This window comes from Bombyx mandarina, chromosome 25 (genome assembly GCF_030267445.1).
Source record: "Bombyx mandarina strain Sakado chromosome 25, ASM3026744v2".
Lineage (NCBI taxonomy): Eukaryota > Metazoa > Arthropoda > Insecta > Lepidoptera > Bombycidae > Bombyx > Bombyx mandarina.
The window spans coordinates 6,026,896-6,042,171 of record NC_143231.1 but is presented as its reverse complement, the minus strand read 5'-3'; the positions used below and the strand labels follow the sequence as shown (position 1 = coordinate 6,042,171).

The window sequence follows — 15,276 nt, the reverse complement described above, 5'->3', positions numbered from 1 at the left end:
TGGACAGAATACAAACTGCATTCCCAAACACACCATTAACTGATGTTAGGCAGCAGTATCTTTGATTGTTCCGGTTGATATTCACAGTGTAGGTACATATTTTTTATCAAATATCCAAACATAATTGCATTAATGACAAATTCAAGATGTGTAGACAGTTGAGCATACAGCCCATCTGCTGGTGAGTGGCTACCGTCGCTCTTGGACGCACCGCCAGGAACACAAGACAGGCTGTTGCCTATCACTGATTATTCTCCACAAACGTCATTTGAAGTTGGAGTAAATTATAAGTTTTAACATACAGACAATCAATTAAGTAAAGGTGCTCTCACAGTGTAATATCTTCCCACTGCTATATGAAATATAACTAGGTTTTCGTACACAAATTATAAGAGTTATTTAATAGGTAGAAATAATGAAATAAAATTCGTTGTGCAATTTTTTACATATATGTATAACACTTTAGTTACAATACAAAGTCATGTAAAAATGCAAGATATTTTATGTGATATTATAAAAATGTTTCATTTTCAGAACAATCCCATTTTTATGCTTACATTGAAAAAAAAGACAATTCATTTTGAGACTACACCATTTAAACAAAATATAACATTTCTTACAAACTAAGAATTTCCATTTACTTGTTTGGTATCTAATGAATACTTGAGAGTAAATCTTCAGATGTGATTATTCCAACAGGTAGGACAGTAGAGGAAACTAAAAAAAAACAACATGATTAGATTCTACCTAGAGGTTTGTTCTGGTGCTAAACTGCTGTTGATAATGTTTTGAGAGGATGTCGTTTTGAAGTCGTCGTGGCCTAAAGGATAAGACGTCCGGTGCATTCGTGTTGAGCGATGCACCGGTGTTTGAATCCCGCAGGCGGGTACCAATTTTTCTAATGAAATACGTACTTAACAAATGTTCACGATTGACTTCCACGGTGAAGGAATAACATCGTGTAATGAAAATGAAACCCGCAAAATTATAATTTGTGTAATTACTGTTGGTGGGACCTCTTGTGAGTCCGCACGGGTAGGTACTACCACCCTGCCTATTTCTGCCGTGAAGCAGTAATGCAATTCGGTTTGAAAGGTGGGGCAGCTGTTGTAACTATACTGAGACCTTAGAATTCATATCTCAAGGTGGGTGGCGCATTTACGTTGTAGATGTCTATGGGCTCCAGTAACCACTTAACACCACGTGGGCTGTGAGCTCGTCCACCCACCTAAGCAATAAAAAAAAAAAATGAACAGCTTTCCATCCAACCCAGCATGGATTGAAAAGCCTGTGCTTGTTCATGTAGGAACGCGCGGACGCGGCGGCGGGTGCGGGCGCGGTAGACGTAGCGAGTTCGTGTTCACATTGGCTGCTAGGCGTTTGCGCGACTGTGACTGTTTCAGAGATTGAAAACGTGGACGACGATCTTTTATTTTTAACCAAAAATTCATACCTAAAGTGGGAGATATGATAACAATTAGAATCGGTATGCATGAAATTAATAAAGAAAGAGAACGGTATGGTGAATTTCATACTTTATTCATATTTCTTCTGTATTGAAAGGCATATCATTTCTAGCGATAAGTTCAAACTGATTGAACTTACCCGACGTCGCGAGTGAATCGCGCGCAAGGCACTGGCTTGCCCGCTACTTAGACCACGCGTGCGTTTCGTACGTGAACACTCTTATATTACGCCATATGTTTATTTCGTGACCGCACCCGCGAGTCAACGTGAACAAGCACCTAGTGTTGTGCGTAGCTTATAGCAGTATGCACTATCTTATGTAAACATACACTGTAGATGCTTATATATGTTAAGTGGTTCAACGGACACATTCGAGTCTATTCTACCATCCTTGTATTTAGGTGCATTGTGTGATAACTATTTTCACCTATGTAGACTTTTTCTTCTTTTTATGATATTGGTTGCAACAGAAATATTTCAATAATGTACAAAAAAAGTTAAACATGGCTGTTACCTGATCTGACGACTACAACGTAGGGGGAGATGTCGAGCATTCGAGATACAAGCCCTAAGCTGGGTTTGTTCGATAAGTCTACCTTGTAATACTTTTTCACTAAGAATTTGTCCAACGGATCTGATGTTTTGGCAAGCATATTTGATAACTTCTTGCGTACATTGTCAGCAGTTAATAGACCAACTAATGACCTAAAACCGCGAAAATAATAATTATTTTAAAAACTAATAACATGTTTATTGACGAGCAAATGATAAAAATATTTGCTTATAACAATTTTACTTTAGCACATTCTTTTATTGATCGTTTTCCAGTAAAATTTGTTCAAGAAAAATCCAAACAACATAAACATACAATACAAGACAAACAATCAAAAGCAACATTAGGTTTATTAACAATTAATTTTATATTTTCCTACATTCTAATGAATTTAACATCTTTCAGTCAAATGATTATGTCAAGATGTCAAGAAAGAAATCAATGATTTTTTCTAAATCACGTACATACATACCCATTATCACCTGTGACATTTAGTAGTGGTGTAGGATTTCCTTTCAGTGTTGCAATTGCATACGCAGTCGTGCTATAATGCGATATACTTTTTGTTGGTCGAACCATATCTTGCGTTAAATGTTTATCCCACCATCTAGGGAACACATAATATCAAAATAGTTTTATCTATTCTGAAAACAATTCTTACACAATTATTTTAAAATTAAATTAAACAGGTGCAACACGCAAGGTTACGCATGCATCTGGGTTTTGATAAACAATGAATCTGCATTTAAGTTTGAAGACACTAATTATGAAACAAAATAATGTAGGTTTTATAAATGTCCTGTTTGTTTCTCGAGCTCGCGGAAATGATTTCGATTAATTGAAATCACCAATAAAAATATGAGGATCTCAATTTATTTTTTCTTTAAATTCGATATATTTTTAAAATAAAATACATTATAATAATATGTAGATAAAGCTAAAGAAGTGGTCACACAAAAAATATTTAACTTGAATTTAGTAGTAAATAAACTAGCTTCAATGATAATGTTATGGAGACCATAGACGATGACTTATTGGTAAGTATATTTTAATTACTTAGCCGTCAATGATTACACAGGATACAAAAAAAATCTTTTGTTTTTTAATTACGTACTCACAATAATTTATCGTTTTTAATTAAAGGTTTGAAGTTACGGGCTTCCATCCATTGATCTGATATGAATTTGGTCATATAGTTTCGAATGCTGTCCGGTAATAGCACCACACACTTCTGTCCTTCTTTAAGGGATTTGGCGGCTTGTATGGCGCCCCACATCGCCGCGCCGCTGCTGCCACCTTAATTAAAAAATAACGAAGAACTCTAAATTTAAACGAGGGCTAAAATATAATAATAATTTTAATCGTATTTGCTATTAAAGTAAACCATAGTAATTAATTATTTTGAAACTGTTTTATTTATTCATTGCAACTGATTACGTATGAAAATATTGAATTCGCGTGCAACGAACGAGGTAATTATATAACATACGTACAGGCTTATAATATGGTAGATATTGCTTTATTCACATTTGTGTATCGATTGTGCAAAAACAATTGATGACACGTTAACAACATAAACAACAATAACCAACAACCATCACCTTCATTTATAAATTGTACACATGCTAGCATTTATTATGTATTCCACGCGAATTGATTCATATTTACATTTAAATTACTTAACAAGTTAAAGATTTCATTATTCTGTATGACACAAGAAAGGCAATAATTAATTGAATATGCAATTTCGAAAAGGGCACATGTCGCATATTTTGTCAAATAGGTAGGTTTTTTTACCCATACCCATTTTATAATAATTCCAGTAATTTTCAATTGCTAATTAACACTAAAATATATCTCAAAAGTTAATAATTTAAATTTTACACTGCTTTAGAAAATAATCAGTTTTTTTTCATTTCCTGACCATTTTACATTTTCAGAGATGTGCCCTTTTCAAAATTGCATATTTAATTATTATTGCATAGGCGGGTAAGCGAGCTCACAGGCCATCTGATGTTCAGTGGTTATCAGAGCTGTTACAATAGAAATATCGTCACCCAACTTCAGACACGTGGTCGTATCGTATAGGGCTGTCACATCTGTCAAAGTGAAACGCATGACTGCTTAGCGCCCGGACTAAAAAGGGTGGTGGTATCCACCCGTGCGAGTTTACAATACGTCTTATCACCACTTGATTTTTAGTACACGATATAATTTTTTATTTATTTAAATCGTTCATGAACACCTGATAAGTATGTATCTTCTTAGAAAAATCACCGGCTGGTTTAAAGACCATGCCACTTCAATGGGATCAATGCACAAAATCCATAGCTTTTTTTTTGGCTTACTTTTAATGGCTTAATCAGGGGGGAAAGTATTGGGCGATATTATATATTGGTCAAGGAAGGAATTCGTGAACACGTGCTAAATCTATTTCATCATGGAAATTAGTTTGAGCAAGCGGTATTTTGTACACCGCGCATCATGCATATCCTTTAGGCCACACAATTTCAAAACTAGATACTAGTTGATGGGATAATGGATAATAAAAGTGAAAACAGTTTTCTAATACCGGTAACACTCTCAAGGTAACCCTTCTTTGTATTACTTTAAATAAGATAGAACCAAGGAAAATCCCTGGAATCTCCAATTTTTTTTGTAACGCTTTGTTTCTCTCTCTCTCTCTCTCTCTCTTATATTTATGAATTCACTTCTTGTAAATGTAACCGTTCTTGTTTAATATATTATATATATATTTTATAAAATCTTACCGCATAGAAGCCCTTCATCTTTGATGAGTCTGCGAGCAATTTCCAAAGAGTTTTGGTCATCACTTTTCACCCATTTGTCGACGACGGTTCTGTCGAGTGTGCCCGGCAAGAAATCGTAACCAATACCTTCAACCTTAAAATCGATATCATTTATCAAATTAATCCTTCGCTCAGTTAAGAATAACAACAGTATGCGACTTTATGTACTGGAAGTTTGTAATTTGTTAAGTTCTCAAGAATTCTTGACAAAAGTTTCAAGTAAAAGTTTGGAAAGGTTAAAAAGATACAAACTATTTTTAATAAAAATAATAATATTTTTAATAAAAAAAATATCTCGTGAAGCACTCGAAATACTTAAAGAGTGCTTTTTTTATGTGATGCAATAGAGATTTCTATCTCATGGCATCGCCTTGACGGCATTTTCGTGTTGTCAACGGACTACGAATCGATCAGGGGGCCGAAGTTCATGTACGCTCATTTATATTAATAACGCAAAAAAAACCCGCAAAGCTTTTCAACAAAAAGGTCAATAGTGAACAGTGATAAGTTGTTTTGAATTACATCATGTTTTGCAATAATTCGCCCTTCACTATCAGACAAGCAGTAATAATCTCCTTGAATAAGAACAAACAGCCAGTGAAATGTTAGTTTATATTGAATTTTTACACGAGTCCTCTAGAACCGAGGTGATTTCTGGGGTATTATGTATCATGATGACTTAGGCATATACATATAATACTAATATAGGCGTGTTGAGTGTTAATGTCTATTCGTATGTAGGTACCTACTGGATTTTAAATTTATAGATTTTAAGATAATATGAATCTTATTTCTCTGAAGTACAATGATATTAATGAAGTTAAAGTCTCAAAATAATTCTGGCTAACCTACCCTTCTAATCGGAAAGTATGCCTGCTTCGTCACAAAAGGAAGATAGGGGTAGGCTACTCGTGCGTGCTCTCAATACATTCTTATTACCTACCATTAATTACGCAAATTTTCATTCTGTTTGTTTGATTTTTAATATGTTACAAGATTACATTCTTAGAGGACATTCGGGTTAGAAATAATTTTTAAAGATATTTAACAGATACTATAGTCGTAGATTTAGAGAATTAGTAATTTTCCCTGGAATTTGAAATGGTGAGTATGGACGTGGTTTCCAGATAAGCTACTATTAGTAAATTTTATGTGATTTATTGAAGTCAATTAAAGATAAAATAAATTTTAATTTTATGTGATACAGGAAATCGGAGACGCGCGCTATTTTAGTTACGCGCTATAGTTGCGTCATTATTTTTCTTGTTATCATTTATAATTTATATACGACTTTGCTTACTTAACGCATCTTATCATATATTGTAATCAAAGGCTATCTTGAATTTTCTATTGGTTATTATAATGATTGAGTGGTTTATGAAAATTGTAAAGTAGGTATTCGATACGTCGGATTTTTTGTTTTTATTGCTTATATGGATGGACGAGTTCACGACCCACCTGGTGTTAAGTGGTTACTGGAGCCCATAGACATCTATAACGTAAATACCACCACCCACCTTGAGATATGATTTCTAAGGTCTCAGTTTTTTTTTTACATACAACGGCTGCCCAGCCCGCCCTTCAAACCGAAACGCATTACTGCTTCACGGCAGAAATAGGCAGGGTGGTGGTACCTACCCGTGCGGACTCAAAAGGCGTCCTACCACTAGAAATGACGCAAATTATAATTTTGCAGATTTGATTTTCATTACACGATGGTACTGAAATAATATAATGACAATAAAACATGCGAAATTAAACCGTAATAGTAGTTTTAATCATGTCTGCTCGAGAAAACACCGACGAAAATACTAATTTATGAATATGAATAAGCGTGACCCGCGATTATTAACTTTGAAATAATTTGAATGTGTGTTAATTTACGTGGCTATATAAGGCTCAATATCCGTCCGACGAATCATCTTCATCGTCATATTCCTTCTTTTACTCAGGGACCTTTCCAGCTTCGCGCGGAGGTATAGTTGGTCTCGTGGTTTTAACCTGAGACAATTTGCTAACACTAGCCCTAGTCAGTGCAGTGCTTCGCAGAATCTACCACCGGTTAGAAATCGCGATCTACTGAGATCTGGCGAGAAACTCAGTGGGCTGTATCTGAGGGTTAGTTAGCTCGCGGAGCCCTTCGTCGCAAACAACGGGTTCGACGAGAACGGTGATCTGTGCCTTACCTAAAACAACCGATAGTGCATCCGGGGGACCCAATAGGTCATGTTTCGGGCGACGGCCGTTTTGCCTTGATCGGATATGTAGTTAACAGCGGCCACGATAAGAGGGTTAGCGTTTCGAGCCGCTTTGTTAAAGTAATGTTCTGACGCTACTTCAAGATCCTGACCTGTCGGTCCTAAATTTGGATCGTCGTGAAGGTCGATATTCCTTACGTAGTCGTCACCAACAATTTGTTGATTATATTAAAAAAAAAGAAAAGAAGCATATAATAATAAATATTTACTGACAACCACGCCACGTTAACTAGTCCCGTGGTAAGTTCGTAAAGAACTTGTGTTACAGGTACCAGATAACGGAAATAAATGTAAGATTTTTATTATACACATACATATATTTAATATACATCCATAACCCTGGAAAAGACATTTTAATATTATTCATACAAAATATCTTCCCTTGGCGGGATTCGAACCCGCGACCACCTTGTGTAGTGACCATGTCACTTACCACTACACCAGACGGCCGTCGAAAATTAAAGACTGACTAAACAGAAACTGTCGCAATAATGCTATTGTTGTAACATGACAACAGTGAATTTTATTGTTGTAACTTTTGTTTCTTCATATTATATCGAACGCATCGAACGTGCCCAGATTTGTTTAATTTCAATATAATCTGTGTGATAATGAAGACAATTTTATTGATAAGCAACTGACAAAGTATGTACGGTAATAGCTTATTTTAAGATTGCAGAATAACACTATCGTTTTTGATATCCTAAGAAGTTTCCTACATTACTTTATACTTTAGTTTTAAATGAAAATCTTGAAGATGCGCCGCGAGGGCATATCAATGTTACAAACACTCGTAAAGTTCAGTAGTGAGATGTTTTAGTTAGTTCTCTGGCAGACCCGTAATTTAATGGCGATTATGTTATTTTATAATATATTTTTATTTATTTAATTTTATTTAAAAAAAAAATTTTGTAATAAAAGAAAATAATTTATTTGCATTATTCGACTTTATATAGAAGCTAATTATGATAGTTTACACAGAATTGTAGCTCAAAGATGCCCAAAGTGATAATTTCTCACAAACCCATACATTCTACATGTAGTAACAATCTATATGTAGGTATATAATATTAAAAGCCAGATTTTCATAAGACATCTTGGGTCTAGACAAAATCGATAAATATGACAAGCGGCTTACAAGATAAGAAAAATTATAGAAATAATATTATTGATTGCTGATATGTTAAGAAAAAAAAAAACAATTAATAATTATTTGCGTTTTTAATAAAACGACTAGTTGTGAAGGTTGTAGTGCTGAGCTGAAAATCAGATTGTCAAGTAGGTATTTATTTGGAAAAGACCACATAATATTTTTATATTACGTAAAAAAATATATACTATAATTAAAACTAAGTTTAAGGTTTAATCTTGCATTTTTTTTAAATTGTCATTATATTACTTCCGGCGTTTCGAATTCTTTAGTTATCGTGGTCACTTTAGTTGTATACGACTCCCGAAAACCGAAGAAAATGTCTACTATACATATATCTAAACCATACATCACATTACTACATAGTTTTTTATTCTGTTTTAAATTGATTGGTATGATTTAAAATCGTTTACCTCATAAACTTGTACGTCAGATTTATTCAATACTTCAGGCTCGGCGAGTATGGATCCGTAAGGGTCGACCCCAACAATGACGCAGTCGGGACAGCGCTCTTTGATCTTGTGCCCGACGCCGGAGATGGTGCCGCTGGTTCCGGCGCCGATCACCACCATGTCCACGGCGTCGTCCAGCGCCCAAAGGATCTCCTCCGCGGTGCCGTCGTAATGAGCCAATGGATTGCACGGGTTGTTGTACTGTGGGCAGATAATGATTCGTCATAATAAGATAGTGTGTGGCATTGGTATTTAACACATGCTTGAATGTCACTTACGACATTTTTAAGATAAGCTGGCATAAATAAAAGTTTCGAACTTTCGGACCGTCGTTTGTCGACGTCGCCCAAAACACGTCATTACGGATCCTCGCGATCTATTAACAGTGCTTTTAGGTACTACAAGCACCGGTCACCGGCCTCGTCGAACCTCGACGAAGGGCTCGACGAGCGAATTAACTCATAGACACAGCCCACTGAGTTTCTCGCGGGATCTTCTCAGCGGGTCGCGTTTCCTATCCGGTGGTAGATTCTGCGTAGCACTGCTCTTGCTAGGGCCAGTGTTAGCAACACTTCCGGTTTGAGCCCCGTGAGCTCACCTACATGTTAGGGTGAAGCTGAAATAGCCTCTCAAGGCTATTAGCATAGGTAGGGAAAAAAAAATCGGACCGTCGGTCTAGCGAGCAATATCCGGTAATAGATTCACCTTTCTTTTTCCTACCTATTGTAGTAACCTCGATGTTAATAGACTCGCAGAACGAGTAGGTGAGCTCACGGGGTTCTAGCCTGAGGATTCAGCGAAAAACTGCTCTTGCTAGTTTTAGCAAACTCTCTCAAGCGCTTGCTTACCACATCGGCGAAGCTAAAATATTCCCACGAGGCTATCACCGATTAAGAAGGAAAAAAATATTCGCGCAATCGCACAGACGTTCCTATTTCATTTCTTATGTAATACCAGTTACATTATCGTCATTGTTAGTGATACCATGTATATCAAACTACATTATTTCTAAAAATTATTAAACATTTAAGTTAGAAATCACGAATTTCAACTACAAATTTTGTTCTGGCCTATATTATCAGAGGATTTCGTAGAGTTCAAAAGATCTGCGTGTGGAGATAATTTTGATAACTGGATGTTCGAGGTTATGAAAACAACGTGACCCGTTGCTATCATGGGTTAACTGCATATAAACGAGATATAGAACCCGGCAACGTGTAGGAATGTCAAATCGAATCCGATTAATAAAAGGGTTGTTACGCAATACGACTTTATTTCACATTAGAGTTTGGTCTCGTGTAAGGTTTATTTTATAGGAACATTTCAGTACTATAACAAAATATGAGATCTATATTATATCGCATATATGGTGGGAAAACGTCACTTATGCAAATTATGTAATTTTTCAGGAGCAACGTTGGAAAATTCAACTCCAACATCTTATTATATAAAACTTTAAACTTCATCAGTAAAAGCAAACACCTCTCTCGTCTCACTAATAACAATTAAAAAAGGTATTTTCTCATACTCAGTTCAGTTTTAACAAAAATTGCATAAGTGGCTTTATAGCACCGTATGTGCGATATAATATCTTTAAATCCGAATCGCACGGATACGCACTAATTTTTGAAGTACGAGCCAGTAACAGAACAAACCTTTAGTGAGTCTGCACCGGTGGATAATACAAGTTCTTATTAAATGATCTGTCGTGTTAAATGAGCTTAAAGCTTAAATAATCACGTTAATCAAGCTATGTTTTACCTGTAGGTACATTTGAATACTGTTCTGTGCTGTTCAGTTTCTACGATTTAAAAAAAAAATGTTCTTAAACATTTGAATATACAATTTCGAAAAGGGCACATCTCTGAAAATGTAAAATGTTCAGGAAATTAAAAAAAACTGATTATTTTCTAAAGCAGTGTAAAATTTAAAATATTAACTTTCGAGATATATTTTATTGTTAATTAGCAATTGAAAATTACTGGAATTATTATAAAATGGGTGTAGGTAAGCCTCAAAACTACATGTATATGAAAAAACGTATTTGACAAAATATGCGACATGTGCCCTTTTCGAAATTGCATATTCATTTGTTTTTTGTACTTTTATGTTAGCCGGACGCGAATTAGTTTAGGTTAGTACATTAATTGGCAATTTTTCGCTTGCTTCCGGCTAAAGGAAATGTATATTTTTTATTGTTTAGATAGGTGGACGAGCTCACGGGCCAACTGTTAATAAGTGGTTACCGGTGGCCATAAAAATCAACAACATAAATGACAGGGAGATAAAGAGTTTTAAGTCTCAGTTTTGCAGTACAATGGCTAAGGCTCACCCTTGAAATAAAACGGGTTATTGCTTCGCGACCGAAATAAGTAGCCTACTTATGGTGGTACCCACCTGTGCCGGCTAACAAGATGCCCTGCCACTAGTATTACGCAGGTTTGATTTTTATCATAAGTTGTTATGTTATTCGTTTATCGTGGAAGTGATTTGTGATCATATGTTGTACTGGTGGTAGGACGTCTTGTGAGTCCCCACGGGTAGGTACCACCACCTTACTTATTTCTGCCGTGAAGCAGTAATGCGTTTTGGCTTGAAGGGTGGGGCAGCCGTTAGGTAGGTGGCGGTATTGACGTTGTAGATGTCTATGGGCCCCGGTAACCACTTAACATCAGGTGGGCCGTGAGCTCGTCCACACACCTAAGCAATAAATAAAAAAAACTAAATTCTGCACATTACGAAACTGCAAGTTGTATGCACTTGTATAATTATGGCAATAATACAACATTTTTAGTTTATTAATATTAATATTTCGCAAAAACATATTTTTACAGATAACCGTTTTGAGCTTTGTTTACAAACAACCTTTATCTACCAGATCTGTTGTTTGGAATAACTATGCATGATTTATTTTATCAATATCTTTAAAATTATCTCAATTGGTACCCTATGAATTAAGTTGATTTGTTTTTTTGTGTGTTTTGAATTTATTTATCAACTTAGCCAGCAGAACTATAGGTATAATAGGCATAGCTTAATCGCCGCTTCAGGCGGGTACCAATTTTTCTAATGAAATACGTACTCAACAAATGTTCACGATTGACTTCCACGGTGACGGAATAGCATCGTCTAATAAAAATCAAACCCGCAAAATTATAATTTGCGTAATTAATTACTGGTGGTAGGACCTCTTGTGAGTCCGCACGGGTAGGTACCGCCGCCCTGCCTATTTCTGGCGTTAAGCAGTAATGCGTTTCGGTTTGAAGGGTGGGGCAGCTGTTGTAACTATACTTGAGACCTTAGAATTTATATCTCAAGGTGAGTGGCGCATTTATGTTATAGATGTCTATGGGCTCCAGGAACCACTTAACACCAGGTGGGCTGTGAGCTCGTCCACCGATCTAAGCAATAAAAAAAAAAAATGACATAGGAAATGGAAACATGATTTAAACTCACTTGATCGAGAATAATAGCGTGCGGTATCTCTTTAGCGAGTCGATGCGCAACCATGATGTTGCTCTCTGGTGAGTCCCAGGCAGCTTCAGTTGGCGTGCGGATTATTTCAGCACCCAATGCGACAAGTGTGTTTACTTTTTCATCTGACATTTTCTCAGGCAACACTATAATGCACCTGTACCCTAAATGGTAAAAGTATTTCTTCATTTAAATATTTCTATTATTTAATAATATATCTACATAGTTTTGATTCAAAATAGATACTGTAATTTTTTTTATTTTTTATTTATTTTAGTCCCAAAATTATATTTGTATTTTTATTTTAAATAATATATGTATAAATATTATTTCAATTAGTACAAAATATATTCAAAATCTCATTTTTAGTACCTCTGACAGCAGCGGCAAGTGCCAGTCCGATTCCTGTGTTACCAGATGTGGGTTCTACTATGACTGACTTGCCAGGCTTCAAAATACCCTTCTGTTCTGCATCCAGAAACATGCGGTAAGCTATGCGGTCTTTGACGGATCCTCCAGGGTTGAGGAACTCGCATTTTGCATCTTAAATGTGGGAGTTTCATTTTTGTTTACAATATTTCAAACCAGGACATTAATCCATTAAATCTATACATATAAATAAAATTAGAGTGTCTGTTTGTAATATTGAAATAACCGCTTTTTACTACATGCATATGAATATATATACGGTACATACACCAAAATAACAATTTTTACAGTTTCTATCTGTATGTCTATCTGTTTGTTTCAGCTAATCCCTGGAACGGCTGGACCGATTTTGATGAGACTTTCACTAATAGGTAGCTGATGATATAAGGTGTAACTTAGGCTTACTTTATTTAGACTAGCTTTGCCCCGCGGCACCCGCAGTTATTGTCTTACCGCGCCGCCTATCAATAATAAAATTTAATGTTTCCGAAGCGAAGCGAGGGCGGGTTGCTAGTTAATATATAATTTCAGTGAATATTTGAAAAAATACACAATAAGCATTGGTTTGCCCTCAATCTATTGTTGAATATAATATTTATCTTGATTGCTCATTCAAATGGCATCACATTTACATTTGTTAGGTATCTCTTTGTAATATATTTATACTCTGTTAGCAGAGATCAACTGATAAGGTTGAATTGAATTAGGACAAATTTACTATTCATATAAACTAAACTATTACTTATTAAAGTAAACTATTAAGTGCATGACATGCTCAATGCTGCAATATAAAACGTTATTTCGTTAGATAGACATTTTTACTTTTAATTTATAAAATTAAATAATTAATTAATTAAATTAATATATCAGTATTTAACATTTGAGGCTATCACAGTAGTGGCGTACATTTTATTTTCAAATTATTACAGTTTAAAAATTTGCTTCCATAGCTGATTACTGATTTTCTAGTTTTGGGTCTATCACTATCCCTTAGAAGCAGACAGTAAGTTTTATAGATTTAATATAAACTTTATCAGCATGGCTCAATGTCGTGCTGACCCTGCTCAATAAGAAGGATAACTTTCTTGGCAGTTCAAAATTAAGACAAGAAAAAAAAGTGAACATAAGCAAAGGAAGTATAATTTTTTTAACTTACACATTTCACATTTCAATCCTTCATCTTTAGGTAATTTGGATAGCTTCACCAGTGGTGTATTTCCGATTACATTCAAAATATCTGAATGTACCTTCTGATTTCGATCCCTCAAAAATAATTGAACATTATTAATTGATTTGGTATAAAATCAGTGCCAAATAAAATATGTACATTTTTAACAAAAAAAAAATCAATAAAAAATCATTATTTAAACCGTTAAATCACAGATAAAAATTGTAGTACTGGTAATTTTAAAAAATATTAAATTATAGTCATGATCTTCACACTACTTCCAATGTAATATAATTAAAAAGCAGCCGAATTATAGCAGATTATCATAATTAGATCACATCTAAAATATTATGTACGTTTCCAATTTCCGTATTTAGGAAAAAGACGTAAAGGCTACTTTTAGTATAAGCCTTTAAGAACAGTTCCTTAACAACAAGTTTAACAGTGATATTTTCATTACAATACATTGTTTGTTAAGTTTATATTTAAAAAAATGTTAGGTTAAATTAGTTAGTGGCATTTGTGAATATTTTCTTATAAAGAAATTCAGTTTTCATAAGAGTGAGAACTCTGCATACTTACAGTGCCCTTACAATGTGAGGCATATCCTTTAGTGTAAAGAATTTTCTCGCAGAGTTCGATGTGCCATTTTTAGCATCCACATGGTTCGACATGTTGCTGTTTATCGTTTTTATTGCTTGTATTTAAAATTCACAATTCACTATTGTATCAATTTACACAGCTAGCTTTTCAATTTAACATTTTTATTTTATTTAACCGACGACTTGATAGAAAATACAGTTCTAATTAAACTAAAATTAAATCGAGCGGTATAAATTATTATTTTGCAGTAATTCACAGTGCGTCAAGGTGCTCTAACCAGGGAGTATATAATAACTATGTTTCCTCTTGAATGAAAGGAATTTAACTAAAAGACAAATTAATTGAAGTTGGATATTTATAATATTATGTATGAGTTGTAAGATATGTATAGGCACCTACCTACCTATAGTCGGATTTTTTATTAGACGAAGTAAACTGACGTTTACTGTGTTGTCAGTTTTTGATGAAATAAAAATAGTGTTGTGACAAAGTGAACGATTGAAAAAACTCCTGAATTAATGAAATTGCCTCGATTGTCTAGTGAATAGTTAGTGTGCCGAACTGCCGATATCGGGCACGGGGTTCGAATTTTAGCCGTGCTTTGTACATACCAACGAGTTTTCGACGAAACATTATGTTCCTATGGTATCTACCTGTACTGAATACCGAGTGTTTTAAACATTAAGAAAAACATTGCGAGGAAGCTTGTAAGACTGTCCTATTTCCAATGCATCATATAGTTGAAACTATAGATGTATAAAATATAACAATTATAGGTACATAGGTAATGAAAATAAAAAAAACTGATTGTAGTTACATACTACTAGTAACATATTATTATATTGGATCACTTTAATACAATTTTATTGTAAAATATAAATAATATTCTTTTATAGTTTGAAATTAATGAGT

General features: G+C 34.7%; 1 protein-coding gene across 1 annotated transcript; it reads right to left on the bottom strand.

The window, feature by feature from the left end:
• Nucleotides 1–426: 426 nt before the first annotated feature.
• LOC114245842 (cystathionine beta-synthase-like) lies at nt 427–14,839 on the bottom strand. Its single transcript, XM_028178144.2, is given in 11 exon segments — nt 427–668; nt 671–717; nt 1,982–2,172; nt 2,493–2,627; nt 3,139–3,316; nt 4,792–4,924; nt 8,652–8,891; nt 12,147–12,328; nt 12,537–12,707; nt 13,750–13,856; nt 14,344–14,839. Coding segments are annotated over 11 exon segments (1,521 nt in total). The 5' UTR covers nt 14,436–14,839; the 3' UTR covers nt 427–623.
• Nucleotides 14,840–15,276: the final 437 nt, after the last annotated feature.